Source organism: Euwallacea fornicatus, chromosome 16, assembly GCF_040115645.1.
Source record: "Euwallacea fornicatus isolate EFF26 chromosome 16, ASM4011564v1, whole genome shotgun sequence".
In the NCBI taxonomy this organism is placed as follows: Eukaryota; Metazoa; Arthropoda; class Insecta; order Coleoptera; family Curculionidae; genus Euwallacea; species Euwallacea fornicatus.
Window position 1 is genome coordinate 3,351,705 of NC_089556.1, and position 19,634 is coordinate 3,371,338.

At 35.0% G+C, this 19,634-nt stretch overlaps 3 protein-coding genes across 22 annotated transcripts in view; all 3 read right to left on the reverse strand.

The window, feature by feature from the left end:
* Window positions 1-101: 101 nt before the first annotated feature.
* On the reverse strand, window positions 102-2,862 carry LOC136344034 (uncharacterized). Of its 2 annotated transcripts, XM_066291098.1 has the most exons (6): window positions 2,678-2,862; window positions 2,335-2,387; window positions 944-1,147; window positions 744-894; window positions 430-690; window positions 102-375 (listed from the first exon to the last, which is right to left on the reverse strand). In XM_066291098.1, exons 1-6 carry the CDS (start codon window positions 2,695-2,697, stop codon window positions 141-143), a joined length of 924 nt encoding a protein of 307 aa, XP_066147195.1. In that variant the 5' UTR covers window positions 2,698-2,862; the 3' UTR covers window positions 102-140. The 2 variants fall into 2 exon arrangements, with proteins under 2 accessions (XP_066147195.1, XP_066147196.1); XM_066291099.1 differs by lacking the exons at window positions 2,335-2,387; window positions 2,678-2,862 and adding an exon at window positions 1,239-1,524 and having other exon boundaries at window positions 944-1,170.
* A 141-nt stretch (window positions 2,863-3,003) lies between these two features.
* LOC136344027 (mitogen-activated protein kinase kinase kinase 11-like) lies at window positions 3,004-16,762 on the reverse strand. Of its 12 annotated transcripts, XM_066291075.1 has the most exons (20): window positions 16,432-16,762; window positions 15,234-15,304; window positions 14,727-14,892; window positions 14,509-14,675; window positions 14,311-14,457; window positions 13,699-14,047; window positions 11,761-11,871; window positions 11,488-11,706; window positions 11,261-11,436; window positions 11,174-11,194; window positions 10,544-10,718; window positions 10,297-10,467; window positions 9,327-9,515; window positions 7,426-7,458; window positions 5,794-5,886; window positions 5,603-5,741; window positions 4,941-5,546; window positions 4,375-4,501; window positions 4,156-4,319; window positions 3,004-4,105 (listed from the first exon to the last, which is right to left on the reverse strand). In XM_066291075.1, the coding sequence occupies exons 3-20, from the start codon at window positions 14,854-14,856 to the stop codon at window positions 3,973-3,975; spliced, it is 3,150 nt and encodes a 1,049-aa protein (XP_066147172.1). In that variant the 5' UTR covers window positions 14,857-14,892; window positions 15,234-15,304; window positions 16,432-16,762; the 3' UTR covers window positions 3,004-3,972. The 12 variants fall into 12 exon arrangements, with proteins under 12 accessions (XP_066147172.1, XP_066147173.1, XP_066147171.1 ...); XM_066291076.1 differs by lacking the exon at window positions 15,234-15,304 and having other exon boundaries at window positions 16,450-16,762; XM_066291074.1 differs by lacking the exon at window positions 15,234-15,304.
* Window positions 16,763-17,120: 358 nt separating this feature from the next.
* Window positions 17,121-19,634, reverse strand: part of LOC136344025 (uncharacterized) — a 34,292-nt gene continuing 31,778 nt past the window's right edge. For 3 of the 8 annotated variants that reach the window (XM_066291070.1, XM_066291071.1, XM_066291065.1), the window contains 9 exons: window positions 19,291-19,624; window positions 19,013-19,243; window positions 18,697-18,947; window positions 18,513-18,644; window positions 18,295-18,464; window positions 18,092-18,206; window positions 17,782-18,028; window positions 17,525-17,720; window positions 17,121-17,465 (listed from right to left, as the gene is read on the reverse strand). In XM_066291070.1, coding sequence (XP_066147167.1) covers window positions 17,360-17,465; window positions 17,525-17,720; window positions 17,782-18,028; window positions 18,092-18,206; window positions 18,295-18,464; window positions 18,513-18,644; window positions 18,697-18,947; window positions 19,013-19,243; window positions 19,291-19,624 — 1,782 coding nt within the window. In that variant the 3' untranslated portion in view covers window positions 17,121-17,359. Of the gene's footprint in view, window positions 17,466-17,524; window positions 17,721-17,781; window positions 18,029-18,091; window positions 18,215-18,294; window positions 18,465-18,512; window positions 18,645-18,696; window positions 18,948-19,012; window positions 19,244-19,290; window positions 19,625-19,634 lie in introns of those variants that run through there. The other 5 variants (XM_066291069.1, XM_066291067.1, XM_066291068.1 and 2 more) reach the window with 5 other exon arrangements.

Genomic DNA, 19,634 nt, shown 5'->3' on the forward strand with positions numbered 1-19,634 from the left:
ACCCCCCGATTCTCTGAAGTTTTCCTTAGAATCTACTTATGGTTATGGTACTTTTCATCTACCTATCGTCGACAATTATAGTCTTAATGGTGAACATTGAATAGGATCACAAATAATTTATTCATAGTTAATTTTTGTACTTATAAAATATAATTTTTCGCTGCATTTGAGCTCGAAGGGAGTTTTCCACTTCGTGAGAGGTTGTTTTTTCCAGTAATTCGTCTTAAATAAAGCGGAAATCGATCTCTAGTAGTTCTGAGAAGGTTCTGGACAAAATGAGAAGGATACATGTTTTTGGCTTGAATTTTCTCGTCTTCGGTCACTCGTTTGTCGTCCAGATGTATGAGATTTGGAATGGACGAAATTACATACAATCTAAATGTTCATTAATTAATCCTGTTTTTCAGACATTATAAGTACTTAACTTACCGATATTGCAAATATTGATACATATTTCCTCGAGTCATAAAAGATGGGACCACCGGATTCCCCATCAGCGATAAATATTTCAGTTTAGGGCAATTATATCTCAATGTTTTCACCCAGTAAAGATCGTCTATTTTGCAGCGATTCAGATAGAGCAATTCTAAATGCGGCATCCAAGGGATGTTCGTATCTACTGAATTAATTGGGTTCTTGTCTACTACAAGGGAGGTCAGTTTGGTAAAATGCTCTAGGAAATCCAGACTCCTGCAATTCCCCACTGTTTCAAGTTCAATAATGAAGTGTTTTAAGACACTTACTTAATGTTATTATCACTAATATCTAAAATTTTCACTGTAGGCCCGAATTCATCACATATTAACTTGGGCATATTCGTTAATTTCTCATGAGCCAACGACAGTCTTCCCAGCTTGAAATCGTCATGAACAGGATCTGCATCACTTGAATAACCTACCACAAAAATTATTTATGTTATGCGTAATGTGGCCTCCAAACCCACCTAATAAAACATTTCCTAAATTTGTCATATCACTGGTTATCATCTCTGAATGAAAGAGGTTGTTCAGAACATTAGGCAAAGTTCGTGGGGTCACTATTTCTGCCACACCAGGTACTACCACATGGTCTTCTTCAGGGGGAGGGTCGCGCCACAATTCGAAGACGTCCGTGTAAAAGGGTGTAGATTGATCTTCATACTGCGAATCTGATGATGATTGATTGGTGGAACTATATAGAATTCAGAAATAGTAGAAATATCCAAGATTATATTCATATTTTAGTCCTATTTCTCTTACTTATCGCAGCCTGTTTCTTTTAACATTGTTCACTTAAAATTGAACACTACTCGAAGTAATAATATTTAGGGTATACAAACAATTTTCGACTAGTATTTACGCCGAATTTATCTATTGTACATAAAAAAAGGTTAACAACGATTTATTATCTCTACCGGAGTTCAATAACGTGACGTCAGATTATTGTATCTTTATAGGTTGGTAAATACTCGATTGATGAGCTCAACCTAAATGGAAACTCTTTAATTCAATACCGTTCAATTAAGTATCTTTTAAGGTTCGATTAAGTATCAGTAAGGAATGTTTTAATAATTAAAAAAAGCATTTTCTCTATAATTGCATGGCTTACCCTCGTAAACTATTTAACGCATTTACTAATTGTTTTTTTAACTGCTCAATTAATTCTGGGAAGTAACTTCATAACAGTTAAATCGACTATTCTACTGTTAATACTTCGTAATATAAGAAGAAGCGCCTTATCAGAAAACAACAGATATATACATATGTACGTATTTATTTACATTATTTATCAGTAGCTAGATTCTTAGCAAACAGGATATGTGCAAGTCACCATTCACAATTTCCACTACTTAATAACTTGTACTGGAATCATGTAATGAAATATCATCGATAACAATGCGTGTATAATGACTTATTATTGATCTATTTCAAAACGTCCTATGCACGTTTTAAGACAGGTGACACGAATCATAACTTTAAAAAAATTTCTTCATTGATTGTTGATCAATAGTTTCATCATTGACAGTGTTTTTGGATCTAGAACATGTGTTACCACTTTTTATAAATGCATATTCAAAATAATTCTTTGTAGTCTCATTACGAACATACAGACTCGATGATACTCAGATCCAAACTTTCGTGGAAATTCTTATAGACCAAAACAAATTTTAGCACCATGAGATGTATTAAGAAACATGCATTGGAAAGATACCGACTGCCTCGAACAAAATTACACAAAGAGTGGCATTATTCATTTGTGTCGAAAGTGGTTCATATGCACAAAATTGATCAATACGTAACAGTGATTAAAATCAATAATAACATGATCGTGTCTTAAAATGAATTAGTTGCTTACGGTTCTCCTCTCTATGGGCAGCATTGATGCAGTTCGAGAGAAGAAACATTACTCTGAAAAGCAATCAAGTCGGTCCAGTGATTAACACAAATTATATTGCTTTAGTAAATAGTGAGTAGTAGTAAAAATAATATTTTTTATCGATCCGGTATTATAAACCACATCGGTAATCAGGAAAGTGTTCGCAGGTCAGCACATCGTAAGCAAGACGATAAAGCTGGTCTTAAAAACCGCTAAATATCAGCAAAAAAATGTTCTTTTTATTTAATAAAATGAATTTATTTTTTAGTCGCTACGTTGCGTATTCACACACTACAAGGAGTATTAATAAAACATTTCTTACACAATCTGGAATGTACACATTACGTAATATAATCGACATACAAAAAACTGCAAGGCCAAAATAATACAGTTATATAATCGGAAGGCACCGAGTTGCTCAGGATAATACTTTTAGATTGAGAAAATTGCATCTATCAACTACGATGGCCACGAGTATTGTAATATCTGCTAAACAAATTGACTTATTAAGCTTCAACTTTCACGATTCTACGGTATTTCCGACGGTGAAAATTGGATTTTAAAGTACATATAAATAAAGATTTTATATAGTACCTACGTAAAAAAAATCCTTATTTACACAAAATCGTTTCGATACACAAAAAAACCTCGCATTTAAATAATTTAATATATAAAATCTATATACACTATGTATAAATTCACATTATTGTAATTTACCTAAGGTATATTGTAAACCTGATGAGTGGCTACATATGTTTCTATGCGGGTACACAATAAACTATTACAGATTATGAAAATTGTATGATTAATTTTTGTAGTTCAGCTACCCATGGTTTTGAATTTTTATTATGTCGGTGGAATGGATCGAGCAGTCCTAAATTAAAGGAATTAAAGTAAAGTAATCTCAAAATCATTGAATTCGCTACGGTTCTTCATCAGTCTTAAGAAGAAATGAAATTTTGGATAAAAACTTGTTTCGAAAAAGAAAAATAAAACCAACATCATTGCACTTGGAACAAGACAAACCGCGACCGTGTTTAGGTATAAAACTAACGTGATTTTTTAATGTTTTTACCACTTTTGTAATGCGCTAATAAATTCAAGAGCATTTCAGGCACTGTAGATTGTTTTGTTAACGTTTGGAGTAAAAAATTCGTTTTGTCGTGTAGACAACGTGGACTAGGAAAGCAGTGGTAAGTGCCACTTAAAACAAACATGCGAAAATTGAGCATAAAATACAAGAAAGTATATATTCTTTGCACGAATTAATTGTTTTGATTAAAATGACTAGATCTTAGAAAAATCGTCAAATTAGAGAAAGGTTGTGGACGCGAAACAATGCCGCTTTATTATTTTATGGTCAACAGTAATATTGAAGAATGTACCGTGCATTTAAATACAAGCTCGAAGAAAGTACTGAAATTTATAAGTTTGTAGGACAATAATAGGAAGATCCGCAAAAATTCTGGCCCTTCCGCTATTTAGAATTGCAACTACAACCCTAAAAATTTAACATTACTTCTAATGAGGCTCAGTACGAATAATAAAACTAAATGGAATGATTTAGTAACTCATCGGCAATCACTGAAGAAATTAAAGAAGGAAAAATTAGTATTACTATAAAAATTCCCTTTCCATCTCAGCTAAAGTGGGTCGTGGCCGACTCCTTCGTGCCTGTAAAGGTATCGTGGTGTCTAAATTTTGCCCAGGGACTGGCAAATCTATGAGAGTTGTCGGTGAAAAGCGAACTCTACAATAAGAACCGTTGGGTCTCTGTTATAGTAGAATTCAAACATTTACCTGCTGACAGATCCATTATTACTCTCCTTGGCAGAAATATACGAACTATCGTCGCTGGTTAGACTGTCCGGAGGTGTGGGATTTGTGGGGGTGTTTCCACCAGAATGGCCCCCTGTTGTGTAATTATTTCGCTTCAAACTGGAGCGCAGTTTAGTATATCCAACCTGAATATCACTCTGTATTTTAGAAAATTCGTTTTATGAATATTACGGCACTTACCGTTTCTAATGTTGTAGGCCTTTCAAAATTTGAATCTTGAGAATTGGTTCGGGAGTATGAGTTATAGTCAAATTCATACTGCGGTCGTCTAGGGAGGTAGTGAGTGGGGGTGCATTCTTCTTCTAATCTAAATATTAAAGAAAAATCCTGCTAACACAATCCCTTTATATCGGAAAAATATTGTTACGAAAAGCGAAAACTATAAGACAAATTGATCACTTACTAAAAGATCATTTTTTTCATTGACAGGGTTCACCAAGACAGCAGGAAATGTGGAGCTGACAAGAGTGTCTATATACAGTATGATCAAGATAAAGAAGTTCAGCTAGGGGTCTTGTTAATGTGTATAGACAGAAACTTGAATAAATGCAAGACAAATTGCGCATTTGAATAGCTTCACGTCGTAAACGGATCTCCTCCGTATTTCTTGATGTATTTTGATTAACAAAAAAAGGATGTTCTGTATCTACTGGTAGTTTGTTTACCCTTCAAGACAACAATCTCGAAACCTAGGAGTTTTTTTTTATTTCTAACCAGCGTTAATAAATAATTTAAATTAAACTTACCTAAAGCTAGGATTAACATTCGACCCACTTGTGGTAGTCGAACTCGCATTACTAACATTAGACGGCGTCCTCCGATGGCTCTGAATGGGCATCCTTTGTGGCGTCCTTCCCCCACTATGACTGCTAATACTACTCGGGTTATCATAAGCATAATCGGTCCCATAACCATACAAAGTGGCAGTGGTTCCACTATGCTCAGAACTGCAACTTTGGTCATACTGCCCACTATACGTAGGGTAAGGTTCCGGTTGTCGAATACTGCAACCCACACAATGCCCTGGATCAGTCTGGCATCTGTGATAATCTCCTGGAATGTATATAGTGGCCGATCTTTCGAAAGGTCCGTAGAGATCTGAGCCGTCGTTACTGGTTGAACTTGACTTCCTTCGAGGTGAAGGGTTAGGGGCGTGGTGTTGAGGGGAATCTGTGAACCTTAATGGTCGCTTCTCCTCGTTTTTAACAGCCAGCAATTGGGACCCCGTCAACATAGGTCTGCAATGTTTCGTGGGGCCATGGTATGTGTTGTGATTGTAACCGGATATAGTGGAATATTCATAATCTTGAGGCTCTACAGGTCTCCAGGCTGGCATATCTACTTCAACATGACTGCAATATTAAGGCGCATTATTAATGGTTTTTGCAGCTTGGAGTTAAACAAATACCTATTGGGTTGCAATTTAGGGTGCAAAGGGGATATATTGGACAGTCTTACGTCGTATCCGGAAGCCACTCCGGCCAACATGGCGGCAATGTTGTAAAGGACTAGTTCTACTATGCTGAGCTTTGGTTTTAATCTTTGACCTTAAAAATTATGCCTTTAACACAAGTTTCTACTAACAATACTGCACTTTACCTTCCGCATTATACAGCGTGGGCATGGGAATATTATGCCTAACCGAACCCGCAATAGGATATTCCGGTCCCCAATCTTCAGGAGGCACGTAATCTGTTAAAATCAAATAGTTTGGGGATCCAATTTTTATGGTGATTAGTGTCAACTTCTACCAGGCACACGCACACCAATCAACACCAAATGTTAGGGAAAAAAATGGCAAATTAGGTCTAATCGCCTTAACAAGTCGATTGATAAAAAAGAGGCAATTAAAAAAAAATGCATGAACGGTGAATTTTCTAATCTTATTTCAAGTACATATAAAAGAAGTTAAACTGTTAATATGCTAATAACTGAAAAAAAGTCTTTTTTTGTCAAATTACTGTGAAAAATACTTAATTTTTTAATCACCATATATAGCACCCTCGTCGATTTGGAGCCATGCGCCACACCGACACCTCTATTTTCAACTTTACAAGAAATTCACGCCTCAAATTATTATATCTTACCAACACTTTAATAATTTGGCCCTAATAGTAATAATAATATACGTTCCTCACTATCCCAATTGATTACACGACCATATATTTGGGGGTTAAGTTGATAAGGTTGTGAAAAGTTTAAATTCATAAACAAATTTCGCTTTGGTAGCTATGGGAATTAGAAATAATACATAGCAGTTAGTACTTTGTGAAACCCTCCTATTAATAATTTTCTGGAGAAGTGCTTGAGTGTAATTAAACGAAAATGGAAGGATGACCCAAAAAACAAGGTCTATTTTATTGGACTCATTTTGCACTTGAAGGCAGTATCTCACCAAATTTCCATCGAGAAATTCTATCATCAGAATGATTGGCTTTGACTAAACGTTGCCAAGGTCTTTTAGATTGGAAAATCAACGAAAATTTATCATTATATAACTTTGTACCATTCAGTAAACATTTGGTATTGTCAATCAATCCGCTATCAATAAGGACACCTTTTTTAAACATTGAAGAGATTCAAAGAGGGTTAGTGATAGAAGTTATTGAGTTAAAATAAAAGGTTCTTCCCCTTTAAAACCCAACACCTTATACTACATCTCTACAATTTCGCCTTGTTTCTATCAAGTTCTAAAAGACAAATATGCAGAAATGTCGGAAATTTCTCTATTACCGAAACCAATCAAAATTGCAGCAGTTCTCCAACCAATATAAATTGTTTAGTAGGATTAAACGCTCATACCAGTTGTGAGAAAAATTAAACAGCGGATTTGAGGGTCGTCACGCATTTTATTAAAATTTAATAATGTTACAACTCTTGACCGTCACCAGGAGGATTTTTGAAGATGTTCTTACGAAATACCTTCACATGCAGTACCTACGTAAAAACTGAAGTGCACCAATGCAAAAACCAATAGAAAACATCTTCAAAAAACGATCTAAGCGCTAAATTAAGTTTAAAAAGAAAGTCTTACGTAGCGTAAGCTAAAAGCACAACGTTAAAATTACTTTCTTAATAGTAAAAACACTACGATTTAAATAAGCTAAAATAGAAATAATAATGATTAACAAAAGAAAAACTATTTCATGCCAAAGTGCTTACTTTACTAACTTAAAAAAAAAGGTAAAAGTAAAAATGCAAAGAGAGGAGGAATGATAACTGACAACTTACATATTATACTTGGAAGACACTCCTGAGAGTAGCCTTTGATGAAAATAAGGAAAATGTGTGTATTAAAATTTGTGTATAATGAAAGTAAATTTGTGTCCCAAATTTGATACATGAGGTGTCATTGAAATTGCATAAAAAATCGCCGAATGCGTGTTTCTTGATTTTCATAATAATTTCAATGACATCTTGACTTAAAATTGTAAAAATGCAATTACTTGAGGCCAAAGTGAAGTAAACTTCTAAACAAATCAGAAAAGACAACTATTCTTCAAAATTCGACTAATTCAAATAAGAAAACAGCCCCGAAATGTATACAATTTGAAAATGCAGGCAGGTATACATATATTGTATCTAAAAATTACAATTTTTTCTCATTTACTATCAGCGTGTGACACCCCAACAAACAAGAAAAAAAGAGTAAAATATGTGCAAAAAAATGTATAAGTAGCTGCTTGTTTCATAATGTGAGAAAGTAAAAAAAATTACTGCTGCAGCGATATTCATAGACAAGTCGAAGGTAAAGATATGAAGGCAGTTCAAATAGTAAATTTGATATTTCGATAAGGAAACATATAATTTTTCCTCCGATTGGTGCCGATTCAAATTCTTTTTTACATTTAATTTTTTTATATTTTATACATGTATTTGGAAGCTTTTACTTTTACATCTACTTATCTATGAACGTTTCAGTGATAGAAAAAGTTTTTAAAAGCTAGGCAAGAAAAGGAATATTTACAGCCTTTGCGTGCCACTTTAGAGTCTGTTTTGTGTCATTCAAAGGTCACTGTTTTTGTCAACCGACGAAGAAAATATTATCTTATCCTGTGATTTGTCTAATAGTTCATTTCATGGGGAGAACTATATCTAAGTAATTCATCACTAGCCCAAGATTTTTTTTGTCTTTGTTGGATATTTCTTTTTTTTAACCTAGCCTTAGTATAGACAGTATTTACAACGAACTTGTCACCACGTCCGTGTATTGGTATTTGTATGTTACGAATAATAATCGTCCACATCACTAAACCAATGTGGCATTGAAGTCGACGCAATAATATTGAAATTTGAGCATTTACAGCCCGCAAAGGCACTGCAATCTTTATCTTTCCGTATGACAAAATTGAGTAAAATATTTTAGAAAAAATACCTTATGGAACTGTTCGGATTAATATGTTACGTGCACAGTCAGTCGATTTGTAGGAAGGAAAGGCAAGATAAAAATACAAAGTCTCCTTTTTGGAATGAACAAATTCGGAACTTAATAGTAAGGGCTTGGGCAAGGCAAGCGAGGAATTTATTGAGTGAAAATATCAAGTGCATAACTACGAATCTAAACGAGTTTTTAAAACTGAGATTTCCGAAAGAAAAAGGAATAATTTGGGTGTTATTACTTAAAACAAAGAGTTACATTGGGACACTTGACTAAGCCTGAGTAATTTGAAGTAGTATGGTGTAATGTGTAATTTCTTTCTCGTAATTTTGCGAAAATGTAAATTAACATTTGCCCTACCCTAAACGACCTAAAAACCTCCCAATGGCTTCACCCTAACCCCATATCCAAACCTCACACTATCTCTCAGCCCTAAATTCGCTGCTATCACTATCATCTAAATCGGCCTCAGACCCGCTCGCCCCTCTCGCTATAACAAAACTATTAGTACTGAATACAGTGTCGTAATGCCCTGTATCGGTAATATTTCCAATAGACCTACTCAATCGATTATTCTGGTATAACCTCATTTTTCCCCTCAAAATCTCGTCGGTTGCAGTGCCCACGGCTATACTATTGTTCCTCGTACTCGTAGACCGTTTCCACTCCAGAGGACTCAAACTCGCCATTTTCTGGAACAGCCTGAGCCCCCTGGAATTGGTGGATTTGGTACTCAAAGTGGGGGAAACATTACCTATTTCGCTGTGAATGATGCGGGGAACACCCCCCGGGGACGATCTCGATTTGTCCAGGTTTGGGGCGCTTTTGGAAAAATTCACGCTGTTTTTCGCTGTTGGCAACATGATTTGGCCTCGTTCCTTCTGGTGACACGTGCTCGGGCCCCACGTCTTACCTTTCACGCCATCCGCAGGGTCTGAAAGAGCTGAAATTTGGGTGGGAGGTTCGTGGAGAAACGCAGAAAGAAAGGTCTTTGTACGAAAATTGTCATTGAAGTTATTTTACCACTGGGAATCGTCTGAGTGTGTGTTGTGGACCTCATGAAATGAAAAATTCTCTCAAACAAAACCGTAAAATTATCAAAATGTGTGCAATAAATTAAGCAACCTGTGATTGTTGCGAGAATACAAACACTCAACTACTGAAAATTCTAATTGTTTATAATATTATCTTGAACACAACACACACTAAATAAGTAAAACGCATGCGAGTTTGAAATACATGCCAAACTTCGGAATATTGTAACAGATAAATCCGAATTCTGTGAATCGTGCTAATGCCATCATCAATAGAGTAGATAAGAACAGATACTTTTGTATTAAGTTGGAAAGATTCGTATCTAATAACCGCTTGAACGAAGTTCAGCAAAGCCCCACTAAATTTTAAGCATGACTTAAATTGACACTGTTTCATATATAAGTGTGAATTTAAGGTAAACTTACACTTAAGATCGCCACGTAACGCAGTTCTTTTTATAAACTTTTAAAATGTAAAAAAATATATTAAATTGGAAAAACTCATCAGAGTGAAGTTAAATCAATGGAGTAGTGTTTTCTGAAGCATAATATTTTAAAGCATCCCATTATTAATGTTCATAAAATAAATTGAACAACCTGGTACAATAGTCCGTGTCAATACGGGATAACCGGTAAATAAATGACGAATCACCCCGTATTAAGATCTAGGGAAGTACAAAAACCACTTACGCGCTATTGCTCTTAAGCGAGGAACGGCAGGCGAGCCTGGAGGGCTATTAGGAATGCCTCCTTTAGGTTCCAAAGTGTGTTTTACGGTTAACGTATGTCGGAAATCCAGCGGAGAACTAATTATCGTTCCAGGTTCTTTTCCAAACTTCAAACGGGAACGTTTAAATTTTCCTATTAATAAAAGAGCCTTTTAATTCATTTCGAATGTAAGGAAAAATAATACAATCTTTCAACACATTTTACTGACCTTTTCTCTTCTTCGGAGTTGGCGTTTGCTGCTGATTGATCATGAAGTTCAATTCCCGCTCCAAGATGTGCATTTCCCTCGCATGCAACTCCTGTTCTTTTTGTTTCAGTTCTTCTTCATGCAGTCTTTGTTGCATTTGGGCGCGATTCAAATCCTCCTCTCTGCTCCGCAATTCCTTCACGTTTTAGAAAAAAGTCAATAAACCATAAAACAATCAGAAAGCCATGTAAAACTGAATGGTACATGCAATTTAAAAAAGCAATCTTTATGCTATGGAATATTGAAAACACATTGAAATAAAAAAATTGTACTAATTGGAAACTTGTCCAAGTTCCTGATCATGCAAAAATTCTGTAATATGAAACAGTAAAATTTTTAAATGAACCAAAACAAAACCATTTTATTTATTTATAACCATTGATGTAATCATGGAAATTCTGTTTATTATTTAATTGGACGCACTGAAATATAGAGCTTTTCATTAGTATTTACGTAAAAGAAAAATAACTTTGACCGAATAAACAGATTTTGAACAAGACTCCAACAACAAAAAAAAACTAACAAAATCGAACAAAATAAATTTTAAAAAATCTCTAATCAAAACTTTAGCACACAAACACTCATCTTTACCTCCTCGTATGATTTGCACGCCTTTGTAAATTAAAAATTTCAATAATTATTATTAATAAAATTGTCACCTCACACAAAAATACCTACTTTTTCTTTTCTGCGAAGCTCCAATAGCACCACCTCAATTTCCTCCCGCCAATCTTCCTGCATAATATGGAACGATTCATGAGGAGTTTGAGTGAATGATGAGTGCACGATTACATCCAAATCCACAAGTATCTGTTCGAATGAAGGGCGATTGTGAGGATCCGGTTCCCAACATTCTACAACCAACGACGATAGAACAATGCAAAAACCTTTTAAACTCAATGTACTTTGCATCAATTCTTTCCACGGTTGAGGACACGTAGTGGGTATTGGAAGAGTGAGCTTGTTGCATGCTACCCCATAAGCAACAGCCAACGTATCAATTCCTTTATAAGGCACTTCTCCTGTTAGTAGTTCCCAAAGGAGCACTCCGTAACTCCAGATGTCGCTGGCTTTTGAGAATGTGGAATCTCGGATTACTTCCGGAGCCATCCATGCGTACGTTCCTAAATTTGAACAGTCACCACTAATCATTTTAACTGTATTTAAATATGATTTACCAGCTTGTGACATCCTAGTAGTCTGATAAACTTCTCTGGCCAGGCCAAAGTCGGTTATTTTTAACGTTTTGAAATTCAAATCTTCGTTTTCGATCGCTTCGCTAAGTAGAACTAGAAAATGAGAATGCTATAATGAGTTTCATGTGACTAAAAAGAAATATTAACACCTTTTTCAACTTTCAACAATGAACGTTTTTTAAATACACATTTGGTAAGAACTACATTTTTTTGAATATTTTTTCACGTGTATGGAATCGTCATAAAAGCCAGGTAGAACCAAATTTTTGTGTTTCAAATAAAACACCTCCTATCTTATTTTGGTTTTCAATTTCAAAAATCATCAAAATTTTTATAATATTTCATGTGAATACCCCACTCCAATTAAATCCATTCCACAATTATTGACGTTAGAATCATGACTGTATTAAATCATATCTATTAAAAATAATTATTTTCTACGTTAAATGAAAACAAGGTTTAGACCAAATTTTAAACAATATAAGATCAGACCTGATGCTCATTCTTTGAGAAAAAAAGATATGCACAACCATGAAATACAATAGGATTGGAGCAAATTTAAAGCGGATATAATTAACCAATAAAAGGGCTATAAATGGCACAATAAAACTGATTAAAATAATACTGTCGTAGGCGGTAGAGCTAATAATAATCACAAATTGTAAAAGCGCACCAAAAATAGATTCTTCTGATACTAATGAAGTTTTGCTAATATTTCCGTTCCTTTCGCGGTCTCTAAATGCATATCAAATCATATTATCAGAAAAAGAATCACAAACAAATATGGCTTCTCAAGCGGGCCGCTTAGGAATCCACTTCCTTTCAATTCAAATCCTTTTTTAGAAAACGGCAAGGTCCTTTGCTTGTAATTATTTAAAAAAAAGACTATATTATCTATTACGCTGAAGAAGCATACTAATGTCCTATATAAAGACTTTTTTCAAAACACTGCTTTAACAAGTCAAATTGTAGCGACAGTTCGTTATTCTTACGATAACAAAAAATACAATCTTTCTGTTTCGGATTGAATTCTTAACGCAAATTTTCTCTTCTGAAGTTATTCGCAATCTTTTCTTATTTTTTAAAATCTGGCACCATGGCTCAATTTGGAAACTATGTGTCCTCTACCATTGGTAAACAATCGAGAATCTACAGTGCGTTGCTGTGAAATCCCCGCGTGTATCTGTAAAATAAAAGCGAAGCGAAACGTTGCCACTTGCTCTTTTAATAAAAAGTCCAAGTAACGTGAATACAACCACTTACCAATGGATGAATTTGTAGGTATTTTATGAGTGCCCTTAATTGAAGTTAAATGTAGGGTACAGCATGAAATATGTTTAGAATCTTTAAGACATTCATAACCTTCATGGTATTATATTCATGTAGACCTATATTGTGTTAAATAACGATATATAATATGTTATCCATCAAGGTTGTGAAGTGTTTTATTATGACTCAAACGTTAAATTTAAATCCCAAAGCGCGCAGGGCTGAAATGTGATTCAACACACCAGATAATGGTGCCTTTTAAACCTAGTAACGAAGAAAAACATTTATCTACTACATGGGTGTTGTTAACCTTTCATACTTGTTGGCCATGTAAAGAAAATGTACAACAAAAAACAAAATGTGACGTCTTGACAAAAAAAATTCCTTGCAATTTTAACGAATCCAGGCGAGACCTTTGGCTCCATGTGTATTACTGAACATATAATAGCTTCAAAAAATGCCATACAAATCTGCACATAAAATGTATATTTCATGCATACGTGCCAGCGCTCTGGGTCACTGTCCTGAACGCAATAAACAGTCGAATGTAAAAAAGGAAATGCCGTTTCTTACCATATCTATCAAGCGGGAAAACCGACCGCAGTTTTAGACGCCACCATGAATTATTAATTAACCATCGGAATTGCTTACCATTGGAACTTTTCAAATCCCGATGAATGAGCGATATGGGTGCTCTGCAGTGCAGATAATCCATACCCCGCGCTATCTGAATGGCCCAGTCCACCAGAATGTCCGGTCGGATCTTCCGACCGGCTAGTACACGATTCAGGGAACCGCCGCGACAGTATTCCAGGACCAGGCAAAGGTTTGGTTCCTGGAGGCACACGCCTTCTAACGAGACAATGTTCTCGTGCCTCAAGAGACAGAAGAGCTTCGCCTCCTTTATTACGTTTTCCATTGTGACCTGTACGTCTTCGTCCGCATCTTGGCGAGCGGCTTTTACGGCCACCTCTTCTCCACGCCATTCTCCTCGGTATACCTAAAAATTCAGATTGTTTCTGAACAATCCACCTCCATAAAATTATATCTATGATACATTTTTAACGACTGGGAAATTCTAAAAGGAAACCTGCTTTCAATTACATACATTATTGTAACACTTTTTTTAAAGCAAAGTCGTATTAACATTGAACTTTATACGGGCCAAACTTCACTTCCAACAAAAAAACAATTAGTGATGATGCTAATAAATTAATACGGTGGAAAACCCGCAATATATAGGTACCATTTTCAATGACTTACCTTACAAAAGCCACCGACTCCTATCACCTCTTCCAGCTTGAGTTCCTTAAAATCAATTTTGATGAGATTGACATCGGCAAAAATTGTGTCAACACTGCTGTCTGTTTCGCAAGAATCAATAACAAAATTTGCAGGGAAGATTCCAACCTAAATACATTAAAAATTCAAGGAGGATTTTCGACGTAAAAGACATAAGACCTTTTCACTAATCCTCCCTGTCCACCAGCCTTCATCACCAGATATCTTGGCATCTTTAGATAATATCACAACAATTTCCCCTTTCTGGAGTGTTAACTCGTCTTCAGTCTGTGCTGCATAGTCGTACAAAGCGGTGCATAACCCTGAGCATCCTGGATAAATTTCAACTGAGACTTTCAAGTCTTGAGGAATAAATTAGGGTGAGATATGAATCTTACCTAACTGTGTAGAACTAGGAGTACTGGGACAGCTGCTGGGGGGGCCCGTAAATGTGTATCGGGCGACAGTAGAGCGGTCCATGCGCCTCAGTTGGCGGACGGGCGAGGGGGCGCCCACCAATGGAGGCATCCGGTGCTGCCAAGCAGACAGCTACAACCACTATGTCTGTAATAGATCATATAATACTTAGAAAATACAGAAATGTTCTGAAAATGTTTTAAGTAATTTTTTTTGTGGGAATAAAGAACATTTTGAACACATCAACAACAATTTAAATAAGAAGTATCATTATAGCACCTCTTATCAAATTATAAAAAACCCCAACAAAACATATACTAAAAGGAATATTCTCTAGACATGCAACATGGATTTCAGGGATTTACATCAACTTAATTATGAAATCATCACAATTCTATTTCTGTTCGCATTAATTTTTTATTTTAAAGTGGGAAAAATTAGATTTTTTTGTTTTTTTTTTAAATTTTCATTTTTATTAATGTACTTACTTTTTTCAAGGGGCAAAGTTTGGGAAAAAGCCAGTAATTTTGGTTCCAATGTCCAGAATTACCATTTTGCCCTAAAACAAAACCTTCTCTGCACCATGAAATTTGCAATTAGATATCTTGTTCCCAAGGCCAAGATTAAGTTTAAGATAATACATAATTTTTTTTTTTCAAATTATTTTTACTCTTTCTATTTACAATTGACAATGTTGTTGAATTTAGATGATAGGGCATTAAAAATACATTCACTTTCTACTGCTAATTAATAGTTTAAATAAGTAAACAATTTCAAAATCCAATTCTGAAAATTGGAATCCCAGTAACTTCCTGGGACAACAAGCAGGTAATTGTACCCTCAATTGTGCATAAATTCTAAATCTATGAAAATTGTTTTCCTGATGAGTGGCAAAGACATAGTTTCCATGAAACCAACAATATCACTCTTTCAGGCAAAACAACTGGCAAATGGCCTCCCATAGTAATTCTTAAATGGAGGAAGTATCACACATGGTGTGCATTATATGATTTCCATAAAAATATCTTTCTCAAATGTTATCAGCATATTTGGTTTTATCTCAGATTAGTGGAAAAGGGTGAAAACTGTAGGAGACAGTAAAAAATAGTTTGTGGTTGATTGAAAAGTAATAGTACCTTTCTGTTTGTTTCCCACTATCAACTAACCTTCTTCTCTTGATACTTTACCTAATGGCACTGGATTTATTAGGCTTGATTGAGGTCTTGATACAAGTAGGAGTATTTAGGGTTTTGAGTTTCCTTCATAAATATCTTTACGAATCAAATTACCCAGCAACAGAATGTTTAGAATGACATTTATACAATATATCTGCCTAAAAGATAACAAATTCAAACTTGAGACATTCATAAACTAGAAGAGTCACCTACTAGGTATATAATAAGCTTTGGACCCTAGTAAAAAACCTAGTTTTCAAAAACTATATGCAAAATCTAAACTACACATATAGAAGTGTAGTATAAGGAAAAAGACCACATAACTACATACAAACTTGTGATATGTTTGGCTTGACATACAGTTTTGAAAAGGAAATGGGCAAGGCATTTTCAAAGTTCTCCACATAATTTATAGGTGAGGAACCATGATGTTTTAATTTGTCAGACCTCTTATCAGTCAAAGCCAATAAAAATATATATATATATATATAATGCTTGGACTTTTATTTACCAATTTAATGCTAGAGACCTTGAATAATCGGTTGCAAAACACTCGTCGCCCATAATTTTCTAAAGATCGGGGCCCGGCCAATGTAAGCCAGGTGGTCACAAAAATTGCACTAGAAACGATGTTTGTTCCGAATTTCACATGGTTCATGGAGATGCACGGCCCGGAATAATAAACTTTGAATAATTCACTGTTACACTACGGATTGCACTATTTTTATACAAGAAATTTAATTGTTTTTGTCGCTTTTTCTCCCTTTTTGATATTTTGATGTCAAGCTGTCAGAGGTGTCGCGGCCATGATGTGATATTTCCCCACCACCACATGTCCACGTGATTCGCATACCATTGCCCCATGAACGTGCCACGTGATTCCGATTGTCAAACGTCAAACCGCCATACTGTTTAAGAATCTCTTAGTCCAAGAGTAAATGTACATCGTACCGAAAACGTTATTTTATTAATTATAATTCTAAATTTGATGCAAAACTACTTCGAACTAATGAAAATAAACTAGAGATGCAATTTGTGTTTTTTAATGTTTTTCGAAAATTAACTATATTACTTAAAAAGTAACCTTAAATAGAACCACGACAATAAAAAAACTGAAACTTTGAACCGACAACAGAGCACCATTAAAACTTTACCCAGGATAGAAGAACTTCAACACTTATATCAAATAAAGCAACGATGTCATATCACTTAATTTATTTAAAGATCTTGGAGTTGTAGCAAATTCGAGATTGTACTGTCATTAATATATCTTGAGGTTTCACATAATATGTAACTCGATTATTAAAACAGTTTTCTCGTTATTCTACTCTAACTTTAGGGTCGATAATATAAATTTTCTTTAAATTCGAAGAAGAAGGGTTTTTCAGGAGATCTTCGATAGAGCGACTTGAATTTTCTAGTCAAAATCCTCTTAGAGTCTAAAGGCATTGCGACTTTCGATGACAGGTATGAATCTCTCCATTACTCACACTGTGCTTGCACAGCACTTCACCCTCCGATATTGAATTTGTTGTAACTGTATCACTGAAACGGGGACAATAACAAAATTATATATGTAATAAAACATTAACCCTCTTGCTAACCTATTAGAAATATCCAAGGAGTATCTTCTTAACTGATGCCGAGGAACAATGGCAAATGTACCATGGGTTCCCTGCAAATCTTTTTGCTGCAACATGCCGAGTTTGGGGCATTTAAGATTTGCAAGGTTTTTGTGTGCACTAATGGCAGTAGAATAAGACATTTGGGCGAAGAGATGCTTCTCATCCATATATTTTCCTATTGTACACTTTAAATTAGTAAAAGTATTTATTTATTTATCCAGAAAGTCATTTTATACCGTTAGAACCGAGCTCTAGGTGCTCGCCATAACGATTTTCTGCTACCGGTTTATTCAATAATCCATTCCAATAATCTATTGTATGCTCGTTTCCCATTTCGATGGATTTATTTGAGTTTGACGAGAAATCACCTCTTTTTGTGATACGGGAATTTGGTATCGAATCGTTCAGCTCAATCGACCGATATTTTCCCCACAGTTTATTAATAACTTTCTGATCTTTCACTCTTAGTATCTTGCTTTTCGCCTATACATGCCGAGATAATAACTTAAAACTCTCCTCTTTTAAGTATACAACAAGAATATTTACTTTCGATTCCACATCCGATGCTATAAGCTCTTCGCCATCAGAATTAGTTAATTTATTAATAACATTAGCATTAGTAGCGTTATTCGTCGATCGTATGTTTCTGCCATTGCTACGACTAAATTACTAATACATAAATTCGAAATAGAAATATTTTATAAATTATAGACATAAAAGCTTTTTTATTTTAAATAATCGTTTCTTACTTTTCCTCCGAGGACAAACCATATGAAATAGGGAGTGTTATCTGAGAATTAGAAAGTGATTCGTTTTTCTCCAAATTACTTCCATAGAGAGCAAATTTTCGATGAATTATCTCTGGTGAGCTAGCTTCTAATTTTAAAGGCACTTCTCGGAGACCCCGGAACACAGTTACCTAAACACAATTATATGTCCAATTAGAACAATATTCCTTCACCATTACCTTAGACTCTATATCCATTACAGAGCTATTGTCATAAGTCCTCGGAGGCAGCAAATCAATGGTACTTTTATTTGATTCTTCAGGTTTACAACTTGCGTGGGCAGCCAAAATCATCTGCTGGTCACATTGAACCTTTAAAAATATTACATAATGAACTGGTAATGTCGTAACGAAAAATGTATACAGTCTTAGATTGAAATCCCATTAAGTTGAGGTTGGATATGGAAGTTGTAAGTTCTTCGCACATTTTCAGATCGGGATTAACAAAAGTGTTGTAGAAGTCAGCGTCCACTTCTAATGGTTTTTCCGAAGATTTCTGATCTAATTCTCCAGGATCATGCTTGTTGGTGTTATCGTAAGTATGGTATGATTTATACGATGGTCGTTTTTTATGTATTTCTTCATTCTCTCTTTGGGCATTGTTTGAAGATTTCACTATGTCGTTTTGCAAAAAAACGGAACATAAGGTTAAAGAAATAAAAATTTCGTTGTATACTTACCAATAGACTGTTCTTCTGCGTTGTGATATGTCTCATTCACCAACTCCTCATCAGCGTTTGTTTCTTCAGTCACAACTTTTTCCGTTTCAGTACACAATTCGTAAGTGAAATTTGTAGAGAGGACCATTTGCTTTATCTGATCATTGCATGACTTATTGTCGTCAACAATATCACTGATAATTTTATAATTAATCTTATTTGATGACTCTGCATTCACATTACCTAGAGCAGCTAGTCAAATCCCAAATATGTTGTACTAAGTGTTATTTAATACTTACCCAATGCACTGTTAGCCGGCAATGCCTCTTCATGAGCATCAATTTTCAACTCATCTTTTATTAAATCCTGATCAAAAGAGTTGTTAAGTTCCTCAACATCCTCTGCTCTTTCCTCAGTTACATCGTTATTTTCAGCCCTTCGAGGTAAAACAGTCTCAAGGGGCATTTGACTTTCCATTAAGCGTTTAATTTCCACAAACAGTAAATTATCAGTGTTTCTCACGTGATTTTTACTTTTGCCGATAGAATCGATGGAAAGATTTAAAGTTTGAATGAGGGTCAATGCTGGTTTGATTATAATGGGTGGCAATATTTGGATTTTTAGTTTTTTTACCTGCAAATTT

Excerpts from the sequence above, each read along its gene's own strand:
- LOC136344034 (XM_066291098.1), bottom strand. The coding sequence starts at position 2,697 with ATGTGTACATTCCAGATTGT. Across the intron at positions 691-743 it reads ATTAGTGATAATAACATTAA|GAGTCTGGATTTCCTAGAGC; the intron begins GTAAGTGTCTTA and ends GGGGAATTGCAG. Across the intron at positions 376-429 it reads TATCAATATTTGCAATATCG|ATTGTATGTAATTTCGTCCA; the intron begins GTAAGTTAAGTA and ends ATGAACATTTAG.
- LOC136344027 (XM_066291076.1), bottom strand. The coding sequence starts at position 14,856 with ATGCCTCCATTGGTGGGCGCCCCCTCGCCCGTCCGCCAACTGAGGCGC. Across the intron at positions 14,458-14,508 it reads CAGGGAGGATTAGTGAAAAG|GTTGGAATCTTCCCTGCAAA; the intron begins GTCTTATGTCTT and ends TAATGTATTTAG. Across the intron at positions 10,468-10,543 it reads AACTCCGAAGAAGAGAAAAG|GAAAATTTAAACGTTCCCGT; the intron begins GTCAGTAAAATG and ends TTTTATTAATAG.